We start from the raw sequence: 27,185 nt of genomic DNA, 5'->3' as shown, positions 1-27,185 counted from the left end.
GCACGCGCGCGCGTGCGCGCGTGTGTGTGTGTGTGTGTGTGTGTGTGTGTACATGTGTGTGTGTTGGGGATTGGACCCATGTGAATTCTCCTCTAACCTATACCCGCCACCCTATTTAATTTTTTTATTTGGAAACAGGGTCTCCCGAAATTGCTAGAAGTCTAGCTAAAATGCTGAGGCTGGCAATGAACCTTTGATCCTCCTGTCTCAGCCTCCCTAAGTACTGAGATTATAGGCGTGCACCACCACACCCAACCCATTTATACTCTTATAATTAGGAAAAATAATTTTTAAATGTTTTGTAGCAATTTATCCATGGTTCTGCAATGAAGTCATTTTCAATAATGAGTTTTAAAAATCTAAGTTCAGTAATAATCTGGTGGCACCAAAAAATGATATACATTTAAAATGTGACTTCAAGCCAGGCGTGGTGGTGCACGCTTGTAATCCCCGCACTTGGTAGGTGGAGATAGGAGGATCGCGCAGGTTCGAAGCAAGCCTTGCTGACTTAAGAGACCCTGTTTCCAAATAAAAATATAAAAATAGGTCTGGGAGTGTAGCCCGGAGTTAGATGGGTTTCCAGGAACCCCAGTACCACACACACACACACACACACACACACACACACAGTGACCTCAATAAACATTTTTCCTTAGTTTAAGTTTTTGCAAATAAAACTTAGAATAGTTTAATTCATCTCCTTTTCCCTGCTACATACCTCCCAATTCTATGCCTATATGCAACAGGTTATACATTGTGTAGAGCATAAAACAAGTAAACAATCATTACCCAAATATTTCATTAATATATTTTAAAGATCTGAAATAAAGAATAAAATTTTCAAGGTTCAAGTATTTAAAAAGAACGTTGTGATCAAGTGATATGATTTTAAGCAAAAGTAGGCCCACCTTCCACAGAGATGACACCCACGTGTCGCCTTCGGCTATTCATTTCCGGTCCAAAGAACCAACTGTTTTTGTGGATACAATAGCATTCAATGCTGCGAAAAGGGTCACCAGATCCACCTCGACCACCCACACAAAAGAGTACACCTACAGGTAAGCCAGAAGACAGAGGTAAAAATCACGCCTTCTAAAACTTCTTCCTTAATCAATGTGGGAAAATATTTAGGATGTCTAAATTTAAGTAACGGCTAAAAATGGAGAATTATTTGGATATTCAATGTGAGGCTACTAGAAATTTAATCTAATTCACCTCTCATCTGAATTTCTCAAAGAATAGGATGTGTCAGCTCTTGTCTGCTTGCCCACATCCCATTAGTCTGGCTGATACCCTCATCCACTCCATAAAATTGCTCTTGTCAATCATAATAAATCTAATCAATCTCAAAGTTAAGATCTTTCTTAATGAGCACAATGCAATATTTGATATGTAGTTCACTCTTCAATTCCTTAGTTGATAACTATAATATACAAGTCTCCCTTTGTCTCCAAACTTTTCTTGTGTTTTCCATGTTCCATCCCTGGCCCACTGCTCATGTACCTTGTTATTTCTAACAAGTTTGCAAGGATACTAATGCTGCTGGTCCAAGGATGGCCACTTCCTTCATACTTTAAGAAGCATTAATTGCCTTACATAAAGCCTTAGCACAACATGAAGATCTTCCAGGATCAATCCAGCCTCTTCCCTTTGTCTCTATACTTCATGTTCCTACAATATACAAATAGTGCTCATCCTTGCTATTCCTACAGCACTTTTGGTAACTATCATTTGCATAAAATATTAAAATAATCTATTATACTGACAGTTGTCACCCGAATCAAAGTTAGGTTAAGGTTTATTAAGCATGTATGCATACATGATAAGAACTAGCACAGTACCTGGTATGTACTAGGCATTCAATAAGTGTTAAATAAACTGAACACTTTTTTTTCTCTAACCAGCATTCAGAAGACATCCATTTATTATTCAAAACTAAGGCTGAGATTTCTCTTTAAAACCTTTTCTGACCCTTCCAAAGTAAAAATAACCACTCTTTCCTTGTGTGTCCTACTAGAGTTTGTAATTATTTAAAGCATTTGAAATATTTTATTGCCTGTATTTATCCAAATGTCTATTCCCTTAGGCCACACTGCAAATTCTCCCAAAACAGGGGCTGACTAAATTCTATTTGTGTTTACACCAAATAGAACATATTTTAATGCCTGCATCAGAGCCTGCCATATAGCAGGCATTTAATGTTTGAATAATAGCATAAATAAATGACTAGAACTGCTTGTGCTATCTTTCCAAGCTAATAGAATATTTTAACTAGGTCTTAAAATTAGAAAAGTAAAGATCTTATAGTCAAATTGCTTACAAATAAACCAAGGCTTTAAAAGATTAAGAAATTTGCCCTAAATTACAGATATTTAATGGTACTACTGGGATTATATTCCTAGAATGTCATCTTATTCTTTGATTATATTCCTTTTAAGTGAAAACTACTATTTCACCTATGCAGGTCACCTTGAAACATGGCATGTAAGGGGAAAAAATGGAATAACACCATCTCATAATGAGGGCTGCATCCTTCATTAAAATCTACTATATAAAGTTTAATCATGTGAGATCATGTACTTGAGTGTCTAATATACTGTGGCATGCAAGCTATGCTGCTAAGATGCTGAACTCAAATTTGGATTTGAAGAGTGCTTCACTAGCATGTGCAAGACCCTGAATCAGATCCCCAGCAGTCACAGACAAACAAACAAACAAACTGGATTTGAAGAGTGTCATCAAATACCTTAAATTTATGGAACAAAATTTACAAAATAAAACTCAATAACTAAAAAATTTACTTCTTTACATTAATATATAAAAAGGAGAAATAACATTTTTCATGTTAAATTAATTATTTAAAAGAACTATTTCTTTATAGACGGGCACACAACTTTCACCCTTTCTTACACTATCAGTTCGGTCGTGTTCAGAGGTGGGGATGTGGCAAGGGACTGGGCCACGTGGCTCTGACCTCATCACTGGAGGAATCCATTCCTGGGAGGTGGTGGAATTTAGCTGGAGGGAGGGGTCCTTGAAAACTCCACCCGGCCACTAGTCTTTTCCCTCTTCCTCTCCTCTGCTATGCCCTCTGCCATTATTGTTCTGCCTTATATTGGGCCCAAAGAAATGCAGCCAGCCAACTGTGGACTGAAACCTCTGAAATTATGAGCCATTTTAATAAAGCTTTCCTCCTTCTCAGTTCTTATTCCTAGGTACTTAATCACAGTGACAAAAAGCTGACTAATACACTGGACCTCACTTATATTCTCTTATCCCTGAAACATCTTACTCTTTATAAGTACAAATATATAAGCGAACATAATGAGTGGGGCATGGTGGCACACTTGTATCCTAGTATTTGGAAGGCTAAGACAGAAGGATTACAGGTTTGAGGATAGCCTCAGCAAGTCGTGAAACTCATCAATCTAGTGAGATCCTGTTTTATATACTTATTATTGTGTGTGGGGGGGGTTACTGAGGGTGGAACCCAGGGGCTTTTCTACCTCCAGGCTATACTACTAGTCCTATTTTATACTTTATTTGGAAAAAGGGTCTCACTAAGTTGCTGAGAGCCTCACTAAGTAGCTGAGGCTGGCTTCAAACCTGTGCAATCCTCCTGTCTCAGGCTCCCAAGAGCCAGGATTTCAAGTGTGCGCCACCATGCCCGGCAGATCCTGTTTTAAAATAAAAATAAAATAGGTCTGGGGGTATATCTCTCAGACAGAATGCTCCTGAGTTTAATGTCCAGTAACACACACACACACACACACACACACACACACACACACACACACACACACACAGTAAACATAAACTATTTTGTTGCAAGGCCAAAGTCTAAAAAATATGGGTGAGCTTTAGATACCAAGTGTTTAATATGGTCCATGATACAAATACATTTGGTGCTTTTTTTGTTGTTGTTGTTGTACTGGGGATGGAACCCAGGGGCATTCTACCACCAAGCTACACTCCCAGCTCTATTTTTTATTCTTTATTTTGAAACATGGTCTCACTGAATTGCTAAGGGCCTCACGAAATAGCTGAGGCTGGCTGCAAATCACGATCCTCCTGTCTTGACCTCCCAAATGCTGGGATTACAAGTGTGTGCACCACCACGCCCCGCTAGTGTCCTTCTTTTGATTTGGTAAAATGTAAAAACAATATTCAGCCAGACATGGTGGTGCACACTTATAAATCCAATACTTGGGAGGCTGATACAGGAGGTTCACAGGTTTGCCACCAGCCTCCACTACTTAATGAGGCTCTCCACAACTTAGTGAGACACTGTTTCAAAATAAACAATAAAAACTTGGGGGAGGGAAGCCAGGCATGGTGGCGCATGCTTATAATCCAAGCATTTGGGAGGCTGAGACAGGAGGATCGCGGTTTGCAGCCAGCCTCAACTACTTAGTGAGGCCCTTTGCAACTCAGTGAGACCCTGTTTCAAAATAAAGAATAAAAAACAGGGCTAGGGGTATAGCTAAGAGGTAGAATGCCCATGGATTCCATTTCCAATACTGCAAAAAAAAAAATATATATATATATATATATATATATATATGGGAGGTAGCTCAGAAGTAGAATGTCCCTGGTTCAATCGCCAGTACTGCAAAAGAAAAGAAAAAAATTAAACACATAATATGTATTAAAGCTTACTCTTAGAGCACTAAGGATATAAACCTACAAAAGGCCAGACGTAGTGCCACAAGCTTGTAATCCCAGCACTTGGGAGGCTGAAACAGGAGAATTGCACAGGTTCAAAGCCAACCTCAGCTACTTAGTGAGGCTCTCAGCAACTTAGTGAGATCCTGTTTTCAAATAAAGTATAAAATAGGTCTAGGAGTGTAGCCTGGAGGTAGAAAAGCCCCTGGGGTTCCACCCTCAGTACCACAATAAATAAATAAACAAACAAACCTACATAAGATACTTAGCCATCTTTAAAGAACTCAAAACATGTCAAGTCTGGCATGGTGGCACACACTTGTAATCCCAGACTTGGGTGGCTGAGACATAAGGATCACAGGTTCAAAGCTAGCCTCACAACTTATTGAGGTTCTCAGCAGCCTAATGACATCCTGTTTCCAAATTAAAAATAAAATCAGGCTGAGGGTGTAGCTTGAAGGTAGAATGCTTCTGGGTTCAATTCTTAGTTCCACACACATAAAAAGTCAAGTAATAAGCCAGGTATGATGGTGCATGCTTGTAATCCCAGAATTTGGGAGGCTGAGACAGGAGGATATGGGTTTCCAGCAAGCCTCAGCTACTTAGTGAGGCCCTTTGCAACTCAGTTAGACCCTATTTCAAAATAAAAAATAGGGCTGGGGGTGTAGCTTGGAGGTCAAATGCCCCTGGGTTCCATCCCCAGTACTGCAAAAGAAAAAAAAAAAGTCAAATAAATAGATTACAATGTAATATATTAAAACAAGATTAAGCTGGGCATGGTGGCACACACTTGTAATCCAAGCATTTGGGAGTCTAAGACTGGAAGATTTGGTTTGTGGACAGACTCAGCTACTTAGTGAGGCCCTTTGCAACTCAGTGAGACCTTGTTTCAACATAAAGGATAAAAAAAAAAAAAAAAATGGGCCGAGAGTGTAGCTCAAAGGTAAAATGCCCTGGGCTCCCCCACCACTCAAAGAAAAAAAAAAAAAAGTTTAAGAGCCAGACATGGTGGCACACGCCTGTAATCTCAGTACTTGGGAAGATCATAGGTTCACAGCCAGCCTCAGCTACTTAGTGAGGCCCTCTGCCACTTAATGAGACCCTGTTTCATAATAAAGAATAAAAATATAGGGTTGGAAGCTGGGCATGGTGGCGAACGCTTGTAATCCCAGCATTCAGGAGGCTGAGACAGGATCATGGTTTGTGGTCAGCCTCGGCTACTTATTGAGGCCCTCTGCAACTTAGTGAGACCCTGTTACAAATAAAGAATAAAAAATAGGGTGGGGGGAGGTGTAGCTCAGAGGTCGAATGCCCTTGGGTTCCATCCCCAGACCCATAAATAAATAAATAAATAAATAAAATATAGGTTGGGGTATATAGGTTGGGAGTAGAATGCTCCTGAATTCAATACCCAGTATCACAAAAATAAATAATTAAATAAATAAAAGCAAAACCAGTTTAAAGTCCTAAATGCACTAGTAGAGGAGCTAATTCTGCCTAGAAAAATCACGTAAGACCTCAAAAACATATTTCAGTAGGTCTTCAGAGCATATAGGATTTGTGGCTTTTTAAAAATTTGATTTACTGAACTGGAGAACATAATACTAAGTGAAATTTGTCACAAAAAATAAAAAATCAGATGCTCTCCCTAATATGCGTAAGTTAGGGCAAAAATGGGTCATGGGAGGAACTCTAGACGAAGAAGGAGATTCTATAGATGAGCAAATAAGGCAACCTAACTGAGGGGATGGGAGGGGGGAGAAGGAAATTCTCTAATGTTCATGATGTATATTAAGAAACATATCAGAGTCAAACACTAAGCCAAACATGAGAAGGAGGGAGGAGGAAGGAATGGGGCAGGAATTGAATAAGGGCTAATTGGGTGATGTATGCATGTATGCCTCTACCATTTTGTACTCCATTAAGATGTATGACCACGATATACCAAAAAAATGTTTTAATTGGCTTATTGGTAAAAGTAAATCTTGTTCACTAAGAATTGGGAAAAAAATACACACACATACACACATACACATACTTATTAGCCAATTACTACTATAAGATAATCAGATATTAATTATCTTGCACTACCTAGGTAAATATAATTTTGGGTAGACATACACAACCTCCAAATACAACAAAGATCTCAACAAACAACAAACTCCTGAGTTACTAAAATGAGTAATTTGATTACCAGCAGTGCGCTTCCTTGGGGTAGTCCGAACAGAGTATTCAAAGTCAGGTACTGCTCTGCTACTCAAATGAAGATGGTAATTTCTTGCTTCATCCAGTAAATCTCTGCATTTTAGATTTTGCTTGACAATCTGCTCTTTTGCCACAACACCCATAAGAAAATCAACTGGTAATAATGGCAGACGAACCTAGGATCATGAATAGCAGGGATGTAAGATTTAAATAGTAATTGGATCACTGCATCCTATTTTCTTTTTAAAACTCATCTAGGGACTGGTGGTATAGTTCAGTGGTAGAGCATCTGTCTAGTATGTACAAGGCCTTGGGTTCAATCCCCAGAATAACAAAACCAAAACCAGAACAAAACATTGCTACAAGTGCTTAAAAAACAACTTAAAATCATACTTTGAGTAGGTTTCATCTGCCTATAAATACTCAAACATTGGTAATTATAAGCAATTTTATGCCTCATTTTTGTATTAGGGATTGAATCCAGGAGCATTCCACCTCCAAGCTTCACCCCCTTTTTATCTTTTATTTTATTTTATTTATTTATTTATTTACTTTTGTGTGTGTGTGTGGGTCTGGGGATTGAACCCAGGAGCATTCGATCTCCGAGCTACACCCCCTGCCCTATTTTTTATTCTTTATTTTGAAACCAGGTCTCACTGAGTTGCAGAGGACTCACTAAGAAGCTGAGGCTATCCGAGAACCGTGATCCTCCGGTCTCAGCCTCCCAAATGCTGGGATTACAAGTGTGCACCACCACGCCCGGCTTATCTTCTATTTCTTGAAACTAGGTATCTCTAAGTTGCTGAGGGTCTCATTAACTTGCTACGGCCAACCTCAAATGTTTGATCTTCTTGTCTCAGCCTCCCAAGTACTAGGATTACAGGCATGTACCACCATACCTAGCTTTATTCTTAATATTTGTTAATTTTTTAATAATGCTATTAAGAAATTTTTATTAAAAATTGTCATAATTAAGCAGGGCATGGTGGCTCACATTTGTAATCCCAGCATTTGGGAGGCTGAGACCAGAGGATCACAATTCAAAGACAGCCTCAGCTACTTAGTGAGGCCCTTTGCAACTCAGTGAGACCCTGTTTCAAAAATAAAGAATAAAAAAATAGAGCTGAGGGTGTCACTTGGAGGTAGACTGCACCTGGGTTCCATCCCCAGCACTGCAATAAATAAATAAATAAATAATAAAACTGTCATAATTAGCCAGGTGTGGTAGTGCATGCTTGTAATCCCAGTACTTGGAGGGCGGAGACAGGAAGATTGCAGGTTCAAAGGCAGCCTCAGCCAACTCAGTAACGCTCTCAGACACCTAGCGAGACCCTGTTTCCAAATTAAAAAAAAAAATAGGTCTGGGGTGTAGCCCAGAGGTAGAAGGCCCACAGTAACACACACACACACACACACACACACACACACACACACACACACAGAGTCATAATTACTGAGTTTTTATTAGACACAAAGTTGTAACAAAGCATTTAATTTTGAAAAATAACTAAATAAGAATACTTCACTTTTTTTTCTTTTTTCTTTTTTGGTGGTACTGCTGGAAACCCTTCTACCTCCAGGCTACACTCCCAAACCTATTTTTATATTTTTTTTATTTGGAAACAGGGTCTCTTAAGCCAGTGAGGCTGGCTTGAAACAAGCACGATCCTCCTGTCTCTACCTCCCAAGCCCGGGGATTACAAGCATACGCCACCATGCCCAGCAACACTTCACTTTTAAAAAGATTCATTTTACGTCTCAGAAATAAATGAAGAGAGGGAAAAGAAGAGATGGGAGGAAGTGGAGTAGGGTGAATAAGGAGAGAAAGAAAATAAAGAAAAGGATAACAGATTCATTCTAAATGGCCTACTTATTAGGTTCCTATTTTTAAAAAACAGCAATAGCCAGGCGTGATGGCTCACACTTTAATCCTAGTACCTGGGAGGCTGAGACAGGAGGATCTTGCAGGTTCAAAGCCAGCCTAAGCTAATTAGTGAGGCCTTTGCAACTCAGCTAGACCCTGTTTCAAAATAAAGAATAAAAAATAGGGCTGGGGGTGTCACTCAGAGGTAGAATGCCCCTGGGTTCTCCCCAGTACTGCAAAAAAAAAAGTAATAATAATAATGACATATTTCTCAGTTTTTTAAAAAAAATCAGTGTTATGCTGGGCATGATGGCGCAAGCTCACGCTTGTAATCCCTGCACTTGGGAGGCGAAGACAAGAGGATCGCGCAGGTTCAAAGCCAGCTGTGCTGGCTTAAGAGACCCTGTTTCCAAATAAAAATATAAAATAGGTCTGAGAGTGTAGCCCAGAGGTAGAAGGGCTCCCAGGAACCCCAGTACCACCAAAAAAAAAAAAAAAATCAGTATTAAGAAATAAAACATGATATCTTATGGTTCTTTTTAGAATTAGAAATAACTATAATTCATTAGCAAAAGTTTCATTAAAATTTAGAAACTATTATAAAACAGTTATGATATTACTTTTTTGTGTGTGTGTGTGGTACTGGGGGTGGAACCCAGGGGCTTTCTACATTCGGGCTACACTCCCAGACCTATTTTATACTTTATTTGGAAACAGGGTCTCACTATGTTGCTGAGAGCCTCACTAAGTAGCTGAGGCTGGCTTCAAACCTATGCGATCCTCCTGTCTCTGCCTCCCAAGAGCCGGGATTACAAGCATGCGCCAGCACGCCTGGCGAGTTATGGTATTACTTTAGAAATGTATCCTCAGAATAATTTTTATTAGCCTAAACATAATACTCCCTATTACTATGCCAAAGAAATATTTTAAATGTTCAGATTAAAAAGCATTCAACTGTGACAAACATTAGTACATAGGACGCGGATAGGAAAGTAGAAGCATTGAAGCCATTTTCACTATTGTATTTCATCAATGGTTTCTATCTTCCCTAAATAAGCTACATTTTTCATAATCAATAAAAATCTTAATTTGCTTCTCTACCATTTCATTTCCATACACAATCTTATTTTAGGCCTACCTGTGCAAGTGTTTCATCCAACCACTTGGAATGATGCTGAGGATTAGCAAGAAGCCACTTGATGGCAGCACTGTAGACCTGCTTTTCATTCTCAATATTTAAGTCACTGGAGGACAAAAGCTTATGGAGATGCTGGGGTGACACGCTTACAAAGTCTTCACACTCCACTACTTCAGTAAAATGTTCACAGGCATACTGATCTGCCATGTCCATTAAGTCTATTCGATTGTGACTCTCTGCAAAGGCTCTGACTGCCAGACAATTGGAGGGATGAAAATGTAACTTCATGTATTCACAACAAGCTCTGGCCACCAACTCAACCTGAAGAATACAGGCTGCGTATAAGAGAGGCTGGACGTTGTCAACAGTCAGAGTGAGCCGTGAGGAATAGACAAACTTTACCAAGTCTTCTATTGCATCACCATCAAAGTCTCTAATCTCAATCAGCGTTTGCTTGGCTTCGGCCATTTCAGAGAGAAACATGGCTCTAAAATAGGGAATAACACAAGCCAGTACCAGCTTGTGACAAGAGATTAGCTTTGAGCCAACCTGTTCAAAACAAACAAGACAGACAGTTTAATATCAAAATCAGCTTTAGATCAGCATAGAACACATGCTATAGAAGAGACAAAAACACCAGACAAATTATAGAGTATTTGTTTTAATAATACTAATTTCTTAAAGTCAGGCAGTCATCTTATTATCCACTCGATTTTTACATGTGTATCTACAAGGTTTACACAATGTACTATGATTGTTCTATCATCTCATCTTTCAGCTATACTTTGTGAGTAAGAACAGCAAACATCTGGCACTTAATACACACCAGGCACTTTTTAAGTGGTTTTTAAGCTGGGTGTGGTGGCGCACGCTTGTAACCCCGCACTTAGGAGGCTGAGACTGGAGGATCACGAAGGTTCAAAACCAGCCTCAGCTACTTAGTGAGACCCTGTTTCCAAATAAAATAGAAAACAGGTCGGGGATGTAGCCTGGAGGTAGAAGGCCCTGGGTTCTATCCCTAGTACCACCAAAAAAAAGTGGTTTTTATATACTAACTCAATTGTCCTAATACTATGAGCAGGTGTAATTATTAGTCATAATTTATCAATTAGAAAACTAAAACATAGAGTAAATACATCAATATTTAGTATTTATTTATTTTTCCTCCAGGTTTGGGGATGGAACCCAGGGGCATTCGACCTCCGAGCTATACCCCCTGCCCTGTTTTTTATTCTTTATTTTGAAACCGGGTCTCACTGAGTTACAGAGGGCCTAAGTAGCTGAGGTTGTCCGCGAACCATGATCCTCTGTTCTCAGCCTCCCGAATGCTGGGATTACAAGCGTGTGCCACCATGCCCGGCTAATATTTAGTATTTATTATGAGCTCAAGTGGGACTTTTTCTTTTTCTGTTTAAATTACTTTGAAAGCTGGGCGTGGTGGCGCACACTTGTAATCCCTGCGCTTGGGAGGCTGAGACAGGAGGATTGCGCTGGTTCAAAGCCAGCCTCAGCTACTTAGTGAGGCTCTCAGCAACTTAGTGAGAACCTGTTTCCAAATAAAATATAGAATAGGTCTGGGAGTATAGCCCAGAGGTAGAAAGCCTCTGGGTTGTACCCCTAGTACCACCAAAATAAAAATAAAAAAATAATAATTTGAGATGATATATTTCATATAATAATATAAATAAAACACTGAAATCTTACATCAATTGTGTGTGTGTATGTGTTACTGGGGATGAACCCAGGGGCATTCTACCTCTGTGCTTTAGCTCCAGCCTATTTTTTTATTCTTTATTTTGAAACAGGGTCTAAGTTGAAAAGGGCAACACTAAGAAGCTGAGGCTGGCCACCAACATGCGATCCTCCTGTCTCAGCATGTTAAATACTGGGACTACAAGTGTGTTTCACCACACTTGACTTGAATACCACTTATTTTAACAAGTAAAAGAGGATCACTTCTATTTGCTAAACAATATTTACTTTTGAAACAGAACTCTTTGCCGGGCGTGGTGGTGCACGCTTGTAATCCCTGTGCTTGGGAGGCTGAGACAGGAGGATCGCACGGGTTCAAAGCCAGCCTCAGGTACTTAGTGAGACCCTGTTTCCAAAAAAAATATTAAAAAGGTCTGGGAGTATAGCCTGGAGGTAGAAAGCCTCTGGGTTCCACCTCCAGTACCACCAAAAATTAAAAACTAAAAAAAATAAATAAATAAACAGAACTCATCAAGCAGGATTTAGGTTCTAGTAAGACTCAAGTTATATCACAAACTATAACAAAACTTGGCTGTTTTCAAATTTACTTCAGAACTAAAACAGGATCTGTAATCTAATAAATATTTGAAAATAGCCTAAAGAGCTGTGTGTGATGGCGCATGCATGTAATCTCAGAGCTTGGGAGGCTGAGACAGGAGGATCACACAGGTTCGAAGCCAGCCTCAGGTGCATTCTAAGCTGGGACTGTAACCTAAAACCTGTTTTCAATTTATGAATTTGTGTTGAGTGTCACCTGATCTTTTTCAAATTGTACCCTCAATTAGTTATCATGACAATGAGTGCTAAGAATGTGTGCAAACAGGAGAAAAAAGCAAAATGAAAAAGATCCCAAAGAGGCAAATCTCACAGGGAAAATGCTGAACAGATGTAGTTGACTGAATCCCTTAATAATACCACATAGAGATAATAATAAGTATTTTAATTGTTTAATGGGCAGCATTTGAGAGGCTGAGACAGGAGGATCAGGGTTCGCAGACAGCCTCAGCTACTCAGTGAGGCCCTTTGCAGCTCAGTGAGACCCTGTTTAAAAAAAAAAAAAAAAAAAAAGAATAAAAAAATAGGGCTGGGGATGTAGCTCGGAAGCAGCATGCCCCTAGGTTTCATCTCCAGTATATATATATATATCTCATACACACACACACACACACACACACACACACACACACATGTGTAATGGGGGCTGAGGGTATAGTTCACTGTCTCAATGTAGGGCTATTGTCTAGCATGAACCAAAAGAAAACAAAACAAACTGTGAAATATGAAATGGGAAACAATCAGAACACAACCTTGTCAACACTGCTTTATCACTTTTCAATTTTATTAAGTCTGCTTAACAAAACATGATCCTATAGAACTCAGACTTAACAGTTCACTCAAGAACTGCTGAAATTTTGTCCAAGTCTAAATTACTCTATTTAAATTATCAGATGGAGACAAATTTCACTGAATAGTTAATAGCAATGAAGTAAAGGTTAAATTAGAGACATATAACGAAGTACAGCTGAGTAAATAACCAAGAATTCTGACTTTAAACAGACTAAAAAAAAAAAAATCAAAAATTTTAAATTCAGAAGTTAAAACTAGCCAAACATGGTGGCGCACACTTGTAATCCCAGCATTTGGAAGGCTGAGAGAGGAGGATCACATTTCACAGACAGCCTCAGCTACTACTTAGTGAGATCCTTTGCAACTCAGTGAAACCCTATTTCAAAATAAAGAATAAAAAATAGGGCTGGGAGTGTAGCTTGGAGGTAGAATGCCCCTGGGTTCCACCTCCAGTATCGCAAAAAAAAAAAAAAAAAAAAGTTAAAAGCTTATCTGGTCAATGTCAACCTAACTTCAGTAATAACAATAGAACTCTCAAAAACTAAAAAAGAAAACAAAACAGCTAAATTAACTCTTAAATACTAAGTTACAGCTGGGCGTGGTAGTACATGCTTGAAATCACAGTACTTGAGACAGGAGGATCACTTAGCTATTTAGTAAGCCCTTGACAACTCAGTGAGAACCTGTTTCAAAATAAAGAATAAAAAAATAGGACTGGGGGTGTAGCTAAGAGGAATGCCCCTGGATTCCATCTCCAGAACTAAAAAAGAAAAAAGAAAAGAATAAAAATTAGGGATGGAGGTGTAGCTCAGCAGAACAATACCTCTGGATTTAATCCCCAATAACACATGTGCACGTGCATACACACGCACCACACACACACACACACATCAATTAGGTGCAGTAGCTCATGCATATTATCCCACTACTTGGGAGGCTGAGACAGGAAGATTGCAGGTTCAAAGCCAGATTCAGAAATTTAGCAAGACCCTTAGCAACTTAGCAAAAGCTTATTTCAAAATAAAAATATAAAAAAATGGTTTGTGAGTGTATATCAGAGGTAGAATGTCTCTGGATTCAACTCCTAGAACCAAAATAAGTTAAAAACTAAATTTAGAATTAACCAAAAATCACAATCAAATTAACATAATAGTTTTATTTTATGCTAACCTTTCTTTTTTTTTAATATTTCTTATGTCTTTTTCCTTTCAATTAAAAAATAAAATTGAACCAGGCATGGTGACACACACCTGTGATGCCAGTACTCAGGAGGCTAAAACAGGTGGATCCCAGATTCAAGGCCAGCCTCTCCTGATTTTTATTTTTAAAAAGGCTGGAGGTATAGTTCAGAGATAGAATGCCCCTGGGTTCAATCCTCAGTACAGAGAGATAGAGAGAAAGAAAATAGATAATAATCACTGTGACTATAACAAGTATAGCACCAAAAGTGTGCTTTGTTCAATTACAGACACCCTAATTTTCCACACTAGCGGTTGAGAAAAGTGAGAACAAAAGTAGTCTCACCTTTAGTGTGACATCACAGAGTTCTCCATTTTCATAAAATCGAAGAAGAGAACCATGAAAATCTTTCCAAGCTTCATCCGCTTCAAAGATGAAGGAGTCTTCCCCATCACAGTCACTTGCGGAAGGTCTGGTCTTTATTTGCTGGTGTGGTTTCCTTTTCCCCTTGGTGAAGTTATTCCTAGTTTGTTTCCCATTTATAGATTCTGAAGCCATTTGCAACACTACTTTTTCAAGATAGCTCTCTTCTCAAACATCACATTTATTCTTTTTTAAGGATGAGAAGACAAGGTAGATAATAGTCATTAAACTTCAGGTATTTTAAAAAATTCACTCAACTGCCATTGTACAGTTCACTGGGACTGAAAAAAATAAAAAACAAAACACACATAAATATAAACCAAAATAACTCATCATTTACTAATAGTATATTAATACTATACCAAAGTATATTAATACTAAATATATACAATAATATCAATCATTATTGAAAGAGTAACTTTGTAATTTTGTTTGGGGTACTGGGAGTTGAAACCAGAGGTGTCTACCTCTGATCTATACCCCAAACCCTATTTTAATTTTTATTTATTCTTGTTGTTTTTGTGAACTGAACCCAGGGGCATGCTATCTTTGCGCTATACCTCCAACACTTTTTTTTGTTTATTTTGAAACAGGAACTCACTAGGTTGCTGAGGCTGTCCTCAAGTCTGTGATCCTGCTGTCTCAGCCTCTCAATTACTGGGATTAGAGTGTGCCACCATGCCTGAATTATTTTTATTTTGAAACAAATTCTCAATAGGTTGATCAGAGTCTCACTACTTGCTAAGGCTGTCCTCAAACCTTCAATCCTTCTATCGCAGCCTCCCAAGTACTGGGATTACAGGCATGCATCACTATTCTCAGCTTAACTGTAGTTTTTATGCTAAATGTCACATAATTCACTTAATCTAATTATGCCAGTAAAAGAACTCCTCAAAAACTTAATATGAGAAAAGTTCAAATATATCAAATATATATTTGGTATATCAAATATACTACCCAAAGGAGAGGCTATGAACTAAAATTTTTAAAATTTAGAAACTTTGTTTAGCAATGCCAGGTAAAAACAGATGTTTTGTTTCAAGTAAGTTCATCTTAGATTTCGAGGTCAGTTCCACCACTTTTCAAATGTATGATCTTAGGAAAATGACAATCTATTTAAACCTCATTTATCTCTTTTATGAAATGAAGATACCATTTACAGTAATATTTTCAGGATTAGCAATGTTGCAGAAATCCTCTGGAATAATCAACCCAATGCCAATTAGGGTAGAAAAGAGGAAGTGTATTACATCAGTAGGGTGAATTTAGGATAGCTCCTAAAAGACTGGCTCCGAGTTCCAGGTAGGCTTCCAGAAGTTGAAACATGACAGTGATTGCAGGATCACTCAAGGATGTTAGGTACAGGAAGGGCAAGAGGGGGAAATTCCTGAGCAGGTCACTGACCTATGTGGCCTTCTACAAGGCTGGATATGGCCTTTACCTATTTACAGGCAGTTGCCTGGTTATCTGGCCCCCTGCAGGATGCTTATCTGTAGCTACATTCTTTTTCAAGTACCAGGGGAAGAGTGTCAGCCTTCCATTTTAGTGACTTTTATTCTTCTACCACAGTGATACTATATAGCCAGACACAGAAACTGCTGCATAAAGAGTTCATTTCATTTTCAGATAGAGTTTATTATTCATAAAAAATCAAACTTATCAAAGCATATTTAGTGACTATCTACACCATCAATAGTTCTACACTACAGTTCTACTGCAGTAACAGAAACAAAGGATTTTAAGTTTAAGCAACTATTTTACCACTTGCTGACTGTGTGGTCTTTTTTCATGGTACTGGGGATTGAACCCAGGGGCATTCTAGATTGAACCCAGCAGCATTCTACCTCTGAGCTACACCCCTAGTCCTATATTTATACTTTATTTTGAAACAGGGTCTCACTAAGTCACAGAGGGCCTCACTAGGTAGCTGAAGCTGACCACAAACTTGTAATCCTCCTGTCTCAGCTTCCCACATACTAGGATTACTAGTATGTGCCACCATACCTGGCTGTGTGGCCATTTTTAAAGGCTTTACTAAACCTCAGTTTTTACATATATTAACAGGGATACCTATCTACTCATAGGACTACACTGAGAATTATTAAAATGCAATAATGGATATACAAGTGATTATTTCTTCGGTATTTATTTCTTCAGTAACAGATCACCACAAACTTAGTGACTTAATGTACATTTATTTTCCTGCAGTTTCTGTGGTTTAAAAGTCTGGGTAGCCAGGCATGGTGATGCACGCTTGTAATCCCTGTGCTTGGTAGGCAGAGATCACGCAGGTTCGAAGCCAGCCTCACTGGCTTAAGAGACCGTTTCTAAACAAAAAGTATAAAATAGGTTTGGGAGTGTAGCCCAAAGGTAGAAGGGTTTCCAGGAACCCTAGTACCACCAAAATAAAAAAAAGTCTGGGCATAGCTTAGTTAGATCCTATGCTTAAAGACCTCAAACAGCTGAACTGGAGGTGTAGGCCAAGGCTCAACTGTGGAAAAATCTGCTTCCACACTCATCCCAGTCACTGGTAGAATTTATTTCCTTGCAGCTATGTGTCTGAGGGGCCCTAGCTTTTTGCTGTCATGTAGAAGTCTGTAGTTCTGAGGGACTGTGGAAGTTCCCTGCTACATGGCTGTCTACCTTGTAGCTTACTTTTCAAGGCCTGCAGGAGAGCCTCTCATTCCAGTGTGCTCACAAGGTTATTATATAATGTAACATAATGAAGAGCCTGACATCCTAGCACCAATGCTGTTAATTAGAAGAAAGTTATAGGTTCTTCCTGCCTGAAATGGGATTATATGAAGACTTGACTCATTGGGGGCTACCATTATGCCTATCTGCCACAGAAACTTTTATTAACTACAATCTTTAATTTTACACAGACCATTTGCTCCTGTCCAAAGCTGGAAACAAGGTTAACAATAAAGAAGTTGATGCAGCTAAAATTCTGGTTAAGATATCTATAATTTTCTGAAGTTCCATTACATGCAAAGCTTTCTACTTTATTTTTTTGGTGGTACTGGGGTTCCTGGAAGCCATTCTACCTCCGGGCTACACTCCCAGACCTATTTTTACATTTTTATTTGGAAACAGGGTCTCCTAAGCCAGCGCCCGCGGCTGGCTTCGAACCTGTGCAATCTTCCTGTCTCTGCCTCCCAAGCGCGGGGATTACAAGCGTGCGCCGCCACGCCCTGCTTCAAAATAAAATTTAAACTGGGCTAGGGGTATTGCTTGAAAGCAGGATCTCCCTAGTTTCAATCCCCAGTACCCATGCATGCATGTGCACGTGTGCGCGCGTGCACACTCACACACACACACAACACACACAGAATAACTATAGCAAGCCAAGCATGGTGGCATATGCTTGTAATCTCGGTACCAAGACAGGTGGGTGGCAGGTTTGAGGACAGCCTCAGGAAGTACTAAGACTCTTATCAATCTAGCAATACCCTTTTTCAAAAAGAAAAAATAAGAATGGGGTGTATCTCAGAGGTAGAGTGCCCCTGGGTTCCATCCTCAGTACCAAAAAAAAGAATAGCATGGTGACAGGAGCATACAGCAGAGGAAGCTGCTCAGCTCTTGGCAACCAGGACAGAGATAGAGAAGCAGGGTCCAGGGACAAGCATACCCCTTGAAGGCATGCCCCAACTAGGCTCCACCTACATCATACCGAACAGGAAAAGGCTGGAAGCACTTCACTTAAGATCAAGACGACAAGGGTGTCTATTTTTTTTACCAATCTTATTTTCTGTAGTACTAGAAGTTAGGTTTTTGGAGGTTTGTTTTTTGAGGTACTTGGGATTGAATTCAGGGGTGCTATACCACTGAGATATATCTCTAGCCCTTTTTATTTTTTGAGACAGTGTCTAAGTTGCACGGGCTGGTCTCCAAGTTTCTATCCTCCTGCCTCAGCCTCCTGAGTAGCTGGACTGCAGGTGTGTGCTATCACACCTAGCTAAGATTACTTATTAAACCACTATGAGCCACAGAGTTTGCCAGAAATCTTACCTATTCTCTCATTTAAGCATCACAGCATTATAGATGACCTAAACATCCCTGGCTTGCCCAAAGTCAAGAACATAGAGCTAGAAAACAGAAGAAGCTAAAGTCTTATTCCAGCTGACTAAACTCATTCTTTTTCTAATATATTACATAACTCATTACTCAGTTTTCTTCAAACACATGTGAAAGAGCTCTTCCTTGTAGGAGAATGTCAAGACCCAGTTTAAAAACTGCTTCTTTTAACCAGCCGTGGTGGCGCACGCTTGTAATCCCAGCATTTGGGAGGCTGAGACAGGAGGATTGCGCATGTTCGAAGCCAGCCTCAGCTACTTAGTGAGGCTCTCAGCAACTTAGTGAGACCCTGTTTCCAAATAAAATATAAAATAGGCCTGGGATTATAGCCTGGAGGTAGAAAAGTCCCTGAGTTCCACCCCCAGTACATCACACACACACACACACACACACACACACACACACACACACACACACACACTGCTTCTTTTACTAAATTTTCACTAATTCTCCCAATAGGATATGATCCCTCTTCTTCTGTGAGCCTCTGTATGTCTCTGAATCAAACTGTCTTCCTTTTATTTTGTAAATTTGAGGCCAGCTTCAACAATTTAGTAAGACCCTGTTATAAAATAAAAAAGATTGGGACATAATTCAGTGGGGTAGAGAAACCATGGGTTCAATCCCCAGTATAACACACACACACACACACACACACACACACACACACACACACACACACACCTGCTTAAAATTGCAATGTCCTCAGCCAGGCATGGTTGTCTACTCTTGTAATCCCAGTACTTGGGAGGCTGAGACAGGAAATTCATGGACAGCCTCAGCTACTTAGTGAAGCCCTTCACAACTTGGTGAGACTGTTCCAAAATAAAGAATAAACAAATAGGGATGGAGGTGTAGCTTGGAGGTAGAATGCCCCTGGGTTCAATCCCAGGTACTGCAAAAAAAAAAAAAAAAAAAAAAAAAAAAAAAGCAATAAAATAAAATTGTAATGTCCTCAACTTTTAAAAAGTTTATTATAAATAACAGAACAAGAAGACAGAACAAGAAAATATTTACTCAAGACATTTTACCCTCCATAAGGAACTTAGTAGACTTTAGGAGTTTATAAAGACTATATTAGTATCAAGTGAAAATGTAATTCAGCCTAAACTCCAGAACATAAATATCCAGAATTTAAATATACATATTTAATTAAAAAAATAAACTGAGTATGGTGGTGCGTGTTTGTAATCCCAGTACTTGGAAAGCTGAAACAGGAGGATCACAGATTCAAAGTCAGCCTGGGCAACTGAGTGAGGCCCTTTGCAACTTACTGGGACTATGTTTCAAAATAAAAAATAAAATCAGGTTGGGGTATTACTTGGAGGAAGGATCAGCAGTTTGCAGACAACCTCAGCTACTTAGTGAGGCCCTCTGCCACTCATTGAGAACCTGTTTCAAAATAAAGAATAAAATATAGGGCTGGGTGTAGCTTGGAGGTAGAATGCCCCTGGGTTCCATCCCCAGTACCCCCCCACTAAATAAATAAATGAATGAATAAATAAATAAATAAAATTACTCTGAATTCTAGCTTTCTTTTAAGGTTGTGGTGAAGGTTAAATTAAATAGTGTATGTAAAGTATGTGGCCCTGTATTTAGTATATAGTAAACATTTAATACATGAGTATTATTACTTTTATAAAGTATGTGATCCTGAGTCATTAACATTTTTCCTGAAAAGAAATACAATTTGCTTTATAATGATCTACATTAGGATAAATTCTGCTTCAAGTTCATCATCTTTGAAAATGAGTAAATAATAGCCCCAACTACACAAGATTGTTAAAAGGCTTAAATGAGTTAATAAACTGTCTGGCACATTAGATAGATAGATACGTATAGTAATTGCTATCATGAATTAAATACTTGACATGTACTCACTTCAATCTTCAGGACAACTCACAAAAGGAGTATTCATATTTTTTAACGTTATGGATAAAGAGGCTCAAAGAAGGTAAGAAGCTTATCCAAACTTTCATTGCTATTAAACGGCAAGACTCATAGGTATTCAACATAGGTATCTTTACTACAAAGTCCAAGTCTTACCCCTAGGCCAACTCTGTATGGAGGCACCTATGTACAGATGACTAAATGAGAACAGTAGTGTTAATATTCTCCCCATACAAGTAATGTTTCTGAACTACTTATTTATATGCAGTACTAGGGATGGAACCCAGGAGCATTCGACCTTCGAGCTACACCCCTAACATTATTTTTTATTCTTTATTTTGAAACAGGATTTCACTGAATTGCAGAGGGCCTCACTAAGTAGCTGAGGCTGTTTGTGAACCCCGATTCTCCTGTCTGACCCTCCCAAATCCTGGGATTACAAGCCTGTGCCATCACGCAGGCTGTTTCCGAACTTTTAAAAGTTCAACAGTAGAGCGCCGGGCGTGGTGACGCAGGCTTGTAATCCCCTCGTTTGGGAGGCAGAGACAGGAGGATCACGCAGGTTCGAAGCCAGCCTCTCTGGCTTAAGAGACCATTTCCAAACAAAAAAATATATATAAAAGATAGGTCTGGGAGAGTAGCTTGGAGGTAGAAGGGTTCCATCCCCAGTACCACCAAAAATAAATAATAAAAAAAAAGTTCAAAAGTAGAATATCCATAAAAATAATTGATCTTAAAATCACGGTATTCCCTTAGGCAAATCTTTAGCTGAAATGATTATCCTTTGTTTTCCAATTAATTTAACGAAAACTCTCATCACTGAAATGTTAGGTAATCCTCTCCATTAAAATAACAAAAGATGCAATATAGTGAAATCTTTTATACATGAAGTACTCTGCAAATGCTGGCCTTCATCTCTAATTGCTCTAAACATCTCAGACTATTTTTATAGAGCATGTCTAAGGAGCCACAGTTCTACTAATTTATTCTTATAAATTCCCAAGTATTGATTTAGAACTTTGAATGGCATTCAGATTTCAAATGAAAAGACTGGCAATTACAAAGGAGAAAAAAACAGCTCAAGGAAATAGGCAACATTATTCCAATGCAGAGATTCATTAATAGGTTTGTACAACATCATTTGACCCACCTCATATTCCCTAAGATATGTGAATGTTATTGGTAAACTGATCCAGAAACAGAAGTTGGCTTCACATTATAAAGTCTCTTTTCCAGCAACTTATCACTACACAAAGAAAATAGGGCAGTTACACATTGCAAACTCTCAATGGAAAAACATTAATTTTGTGTTATAAAGTCACAAATTATAATATACATAAGCAAAATATAAACTTCTAAAAAAAATAACCATACTTTTTCTAAGCCAGCAATACTAAAACAGATCAATTAGGATTTAATATTACTTTACACTCTTTTGACACACACACAAAATTATACAACAGAAATATTATGCAAACAATAAGGAGATTGAAGATAAAATATTTAATTTCCTTTGGCATTTGTTTTGTTTAGGAATAAAAAGAATTTCCACCCAGGTATGGTGGTGCATGCTTATAATCCCAGTACTTGGAAAGCTGAGATGAGAATCACAGGTTTGCAACCTGGCCCTCTGCAACTTAGTGAGACCCTGTTTCAAAATAAAGAATAAAAAATAGAGCTGGGGGTGTAACTCAGAGTCAGAATACTCCTGAGTTCAATCCCCAGTATAGCAAAAAGCAACAACAAAAAAGAATTTCTAAATTTTAGGGACTTCCGGGAAGATGGCGACCGAGAAAAGCGGGGCTTAAGAGTCCCGCTAACAACCAATCTCCATTACCACAAAAAGAGCGCCTTTCATAGCCAGAAAACACCATCACCAGAAAAACAAAAAAACCACCAGGCTCCAGAGAGAAAGCGGACTGAGAACAGAGCTCAGGGCCACAGAGGAGACACACGCGCCCGAGGACGCGGCAGCAGCGCCATACTGCCGGCGGCAGCGGCGAACTCAGCGGACGGCTACAGCAAGCCGAGGTGAGCCGATGCGGAACAGCCAGGCGGGATCTTTCGGCGCAGACAGCATTTAAAGCTCCCAGTGGCTGAGCTCAGCACAAATGGTGTTGGCAAAACTGGTTAACCATATGCAGAAAATTGGATGTTAATCCCACTTTTTCACCCTGTACAAAAGTCAACTCACGATGGATCAAAGACTTGGAAATTAAACCAGAGACTTTGAAGCTCCTTGAAGAGGGCATAGGTCCAACACTACAACACATAGGCACAGACAAACATTTCCTCAACAAGACCCCAAAAGCACAACAAATTAAAAGGGATTCAGAGTGGAAATCAAAACCAGAGAAGAAAAAATACGCCAGCCTCATGGCCGAGGGCGTGGCAGAGGCGCCATATTGCCACCGGCGGCGGCAGCAGCAGTGAATTCACCGAGTCCAGTACAGCTACATCTACGTACTCAAGAACAGTGAGTCAAATTGCGGGCCACAGAGGAGAAATCCCAGTATTGTGCCTCCTGGGACTTGACCCAGTGAGGGAGTGGTGGTGGCAGAGATATCACACCATAGGAGAGCGTGCAACCTGGCACCCCCCATAGTTTAAAGCAGCCTCTATCGACTCCCTGGGTCGGAGACTCTGTGATACAACCCAGTAAAGGAGTAGTAGGGTCTGAGATAATACAGACTCGAGATCCAGAGCACCTTAAGTGAAGCCATAGTGACCCAAGGGAAGAACCCAGAGAAGGCACAAACCTCCGAAATCATGGGAAAGAGGAATAACACTGAAGTAATGAATGTGCACAACCCCACAATATCAGAACCTGATAAAACAGAAAATCAGAGATTTCTAGAAGATCAAATCAGGAAAATAACTGTAGAAATAATAGAGGTGCTTCAAAAAGAACTCAGAGAGAGCCAAAAAGAGATAAAGGATGCAATTAATGAAGTAAAGGCCTCAATTCAAAGCACAAACAACCGATTAGACCACATGGAGAACAGAATCTCGCTCTTAGAAGATGAGCAATCCAAAAATGAATGCATAGTTTCTAATCTAGAAAAAGATATCCAACAGCAGGAATCTGACATTGAAGAAATATGGGCCCATCTTAAGAGAGCTAACTTAAGAATAATTGGAATAGAGGAGGGAAAAGAAAGTGATACCAAAGGGATCAACAATCTCTTCAAGGAAGTAATAGCAGAAAATTTTCCAAATATAGAGCAAGAGGTTGATACACAGATCCAGGAAACTTATAGAACTCCCTTTAGACAGGATCTGAGAAGAGGATCCCCACGCCATATAATTGTCAAAATGACCAATGTGGAAGCCAAGCAGAGAATCTTAAAGGCAACAAAAACAAAGGGCCAAGTGACATTCAGAGGCAAACCAATTAGAATCACTCCAGACTTCCCAAACCAAGTCATGAGAGCCAGAAGGGCTTGGAGTAACATATTCCAAACTCTGAAAGAAAACAACTTCCAGCCAAAAATTTCCTATCCAGCAAAACTTTCTATCAAATTAGATGGAGAAATAAGAAGCTTCCATGACAAACAGAAACTGAAGGAATTTATGTCTTCAAAACCAGCGCTAGAGAAAATACTCAAAGAGATTAACTACAAAGAAGAAATAGGTAACACTCACCAGAACCAGAGAAACAAGAGTTTCCATCCAACAGACAACTAAGATTGGTTATCTGTGGAGATTCATTATTTATGTTAGTCTTTTACCTATCTCTAAAGGGTATTGTTTGCCTTTATTGTTGTTAATTTTTAGGATTTCTAGTCGGAATATTAATATACCTTCAGATATAGCAATTGGAAATATTTTATCCAATTCTATTAGTAACTTTTAACTCTGTTTACATTGTCTTTGGATATACAATATGTTTTTTATTTTTTAGGGAGTTTGTATATTCTTCTGTTGCCTGTGCCATTGAAATCATATCCAAGAAATCACTGCCAATTTCAATGTTGTGAGGTTTTATGACCCAGATTTTCTCCTAAAAGTTTATAGTCTTAAGATTTATATTTAGGTCTTTTATCTAGTTTGAGTTAATACTTGTATGTGGGATTAGGTAAGGGTCCAATTTTATTCTTTTCCATGTAATTATTATTTTTCAACAATATTTAGTTAAAAGATTATTATTTCCACCACCAAATCTTCGTGGAAACCTTGTCAAAAATAACTTGACAATATAGGGAAGAAGTTAGCTCTAGGCTTGTATTTAACTCCAATGGTCTATATATCTGCCTTTAGAACAGTACTACACTGTTTCAATTATTGTAGCTTTATATGGTTTGAAATCAGAAAATATACATCTTCTAGCTTTGTTTTTGCTTCGAGATTGTTTTGGGTATCTAGAGTCCATATTCCATATCAGGATAGATTTTTTTCTGAAAAATAAATATATGATAGTTTCACCTAAAAAAAAGAAAAAAATATTCTCTGGTAAGAAAGAAAGCAAAAAGAAATATTGAAATGTTATCTTTAAGTCATCAAAAGCTTGGTATCAGACAAATGAAACTGTATGTGAGATTATCATTTTTAATTTTGGATAAATTGCTATAATACTAGATGTCAACCACTAAGCCAAGCATGGGAGGGAGGGATGGGGAGAGAATGGGGTGGGGATCGGGTGGGGGCTGACTGGGCGATGTGTGCATGTATGTCTACAAAAGTTTGTATCCCACTATGATGTATGAATACAGTGCACCAATAAAATAAAATTAAAAAAAAAGAATAAATTTTAGAATAAACTAAAATTATATTTTAGCATTTTAAATATTACTCAAACATACTGTGCAATCCTCCTGTCTCGGCCTCCCAAGTACTGGGATTATAAGCGTGTACCACCATGCCTGGCTTGGAAGCATTTTAAAATAAAGCATGTTACTAGTGATATCAATGAATATTAGAGTGGATTATTGGCATATAAAATGCTTCTACAGAGAATAATGAATAATCCTTACAGCAATTATGGGAAGATGATATATTATTTTATCCCTATTTCACTGCTAAGGAAACAGGTTCAGATAACAACCTGACTTGGTCCCATGGCCAATGAGTAGAGAACTTAATTCTAATCTACAGCTATGTATTCCAAACATTACTATGTCGTGATATTTCCACAAAGACCCCTGAAGACAGAGAGAACACTTAAAAAATACCTAACCAGTTTTTTTTTGTAGACATATCTTGATATCAGTAAAGTTAATATATTTAAAATATCCCACTTCCTCTTATTTCACTGGTTACATAAACTATATTTTTTCATAAAAGAGAAGATATGGTACACTAATAAGTTTTAGTACTGAAACATGGCATTCTGTGAAACATTTCTTTTCCCTCATTAGGATTTTTTTTTTTTTTTTTTGCAATGCTGGGGACCAAACCCAGGGACTCCTGTATACCATACACATGCTCTACCACTAAGCTACATCCCTAGCCATTTATTTAAATTTTATTTTGAGACAAAGTCTTGAAGAATTGCCTAGTCTGGTTTCAAACTTTCTATCCTCCTGCCTCAGCTTCCTGAATAGCTGGGATTACAGGCACATGCCCTCACGTTCCGCTAATTCTTTGCATATGGTTATTTGTTGAGATTTCAAATATAAGATACCAAAAACACATTTTTTTTTTTGTGGTACTAGGTATGGAATTCAGAGGCATTCTACCTCCAGCTACCCCTAGCATTATTTTTTATTCCTTATTTTAAAACAGGGTCTCACAAAGTTGTGGAGGGCCTAAGTAGCTGAGGCTGGTCAGGAACCTGCAATGTTCCCAAGTACTGGGATTACAGGTGTGCGCCACCACACCTGGCTAATATACAATTTTTAAAAATGGAAACTATCTGGAATTATTTTCTAAGATGTTAAAAATATTCCCCCCGTTCTTGTATTTAAATTGTGTGCTGGGGATCAACCCAGGGCCTCTGGCTTGCTCTACCACTAAGCTACATCCACAGCCTTCTTTAAAAAAAAAAAAAAAAAAAAACATAAGACAGGCGTGATGGCACATGCTTGTAATCCCAATACTTGGGAGGCTGAGACAGAAAGATGACAGGTTTGTGGTCAGGCTCAGCTACTTAGTGAAGCCCTCCACCACTTAGTGAGATCCTGTTCAAAATAAAGAATAAAAAGTAGGGTTAAGGAGCCGGGTGTGGTAATCCCAGCAAGATCACAGTTTGCAGAAAGCCTCAGCTACTTAGCGAGGCCCTCCGCAATTTAGTGAGACCGTTTCAAAATAAAGAATAAAAAATAGGGCAGGGGGTGTAGCTCGAAGGTCGAATGCCCCTGGGTTCCAGCCCCAGACCCACAAAAAAGGGTTAAGGATGTAGCTCTCAGGAAGAATCAATCCCCAATACTGCAAATAAATAAATAAATAAATAAAATATATTTATATATATAAAATACATGTGCATGTGTGTATATATATATATATATATATGTATGTATTTTTAAGGACAATACCCATTTCAGCTCTCTCAAGAAGATGAAACAAGAATCATCTGTCAAAAACCATAGAATGTACATCTAGAGTGAATCCTAATGTTAACTAGAGACTAAGTGATAATGGCATATTAATCGAGGTTCATCTTGTAATAAATGTACCATTCTAGTGAGGGAATTTCAGCTTGGGGGA

The 27,185-nt window shown here is 38.7% G+C and overlaps 1 protein-coding gene across 3 annotated transcripts in view; it reads right to left on the bottom strand.

Annotated features, from left to right (window-relative positions):
• KLHL8 (kelch like family member 8) overlaps nt 1–14,708 on the bottom strand; it is a gene marked incomplete at both ends in the record, with an annotated part of 31,205 nt that extends 16,497 nt beyond the window's left edge. The window contains 4 exons of one of the 3 annotated variants that reach the window (XM_080697842.1): nt 909–1,052; nt 6,860–7,046; nt 9,873–10,421; nt 14,496–14,708. In XM_080697842.1, coding sequence (XP_080553968.1) covers nt 909–1,052; nt 6,860–7,046; nt 9,873–10,421; nt 14,496–14,708 — 1,093 coding nt within the window. The remainder of the gene's footprint in view (nt 1–908; nt 1,053–6,859; nt 7,047–9,872; nt 10,422–14,495) is intronic. The other 2 variants (XM_080697843.1, XM_080697844.1) reach the window with 2 other exon arrangements.
• Between the last annotated feature and the right edge of the window lie 12,477 nt (nt 14,709–27,185).

Source organism: Muscardinus avellanarius (genome assembly GCF_963383645.1).
Source record: "Muscardinus avellanarius genome assembly, chromosome: 6".
In the NCBI taxonomy this organism is placed as follows: domain Eukaryota; kingdom Metazoa; phylum Chordata; class Mammalia; order Rodentia; family Gliridae; genus Muscardinus; species Muscardinus avellanarius.
Note: the sequence above shows the minus strand (reverse complement) of the source record. Positions and strands in the feature narration are given on the sequence as shown.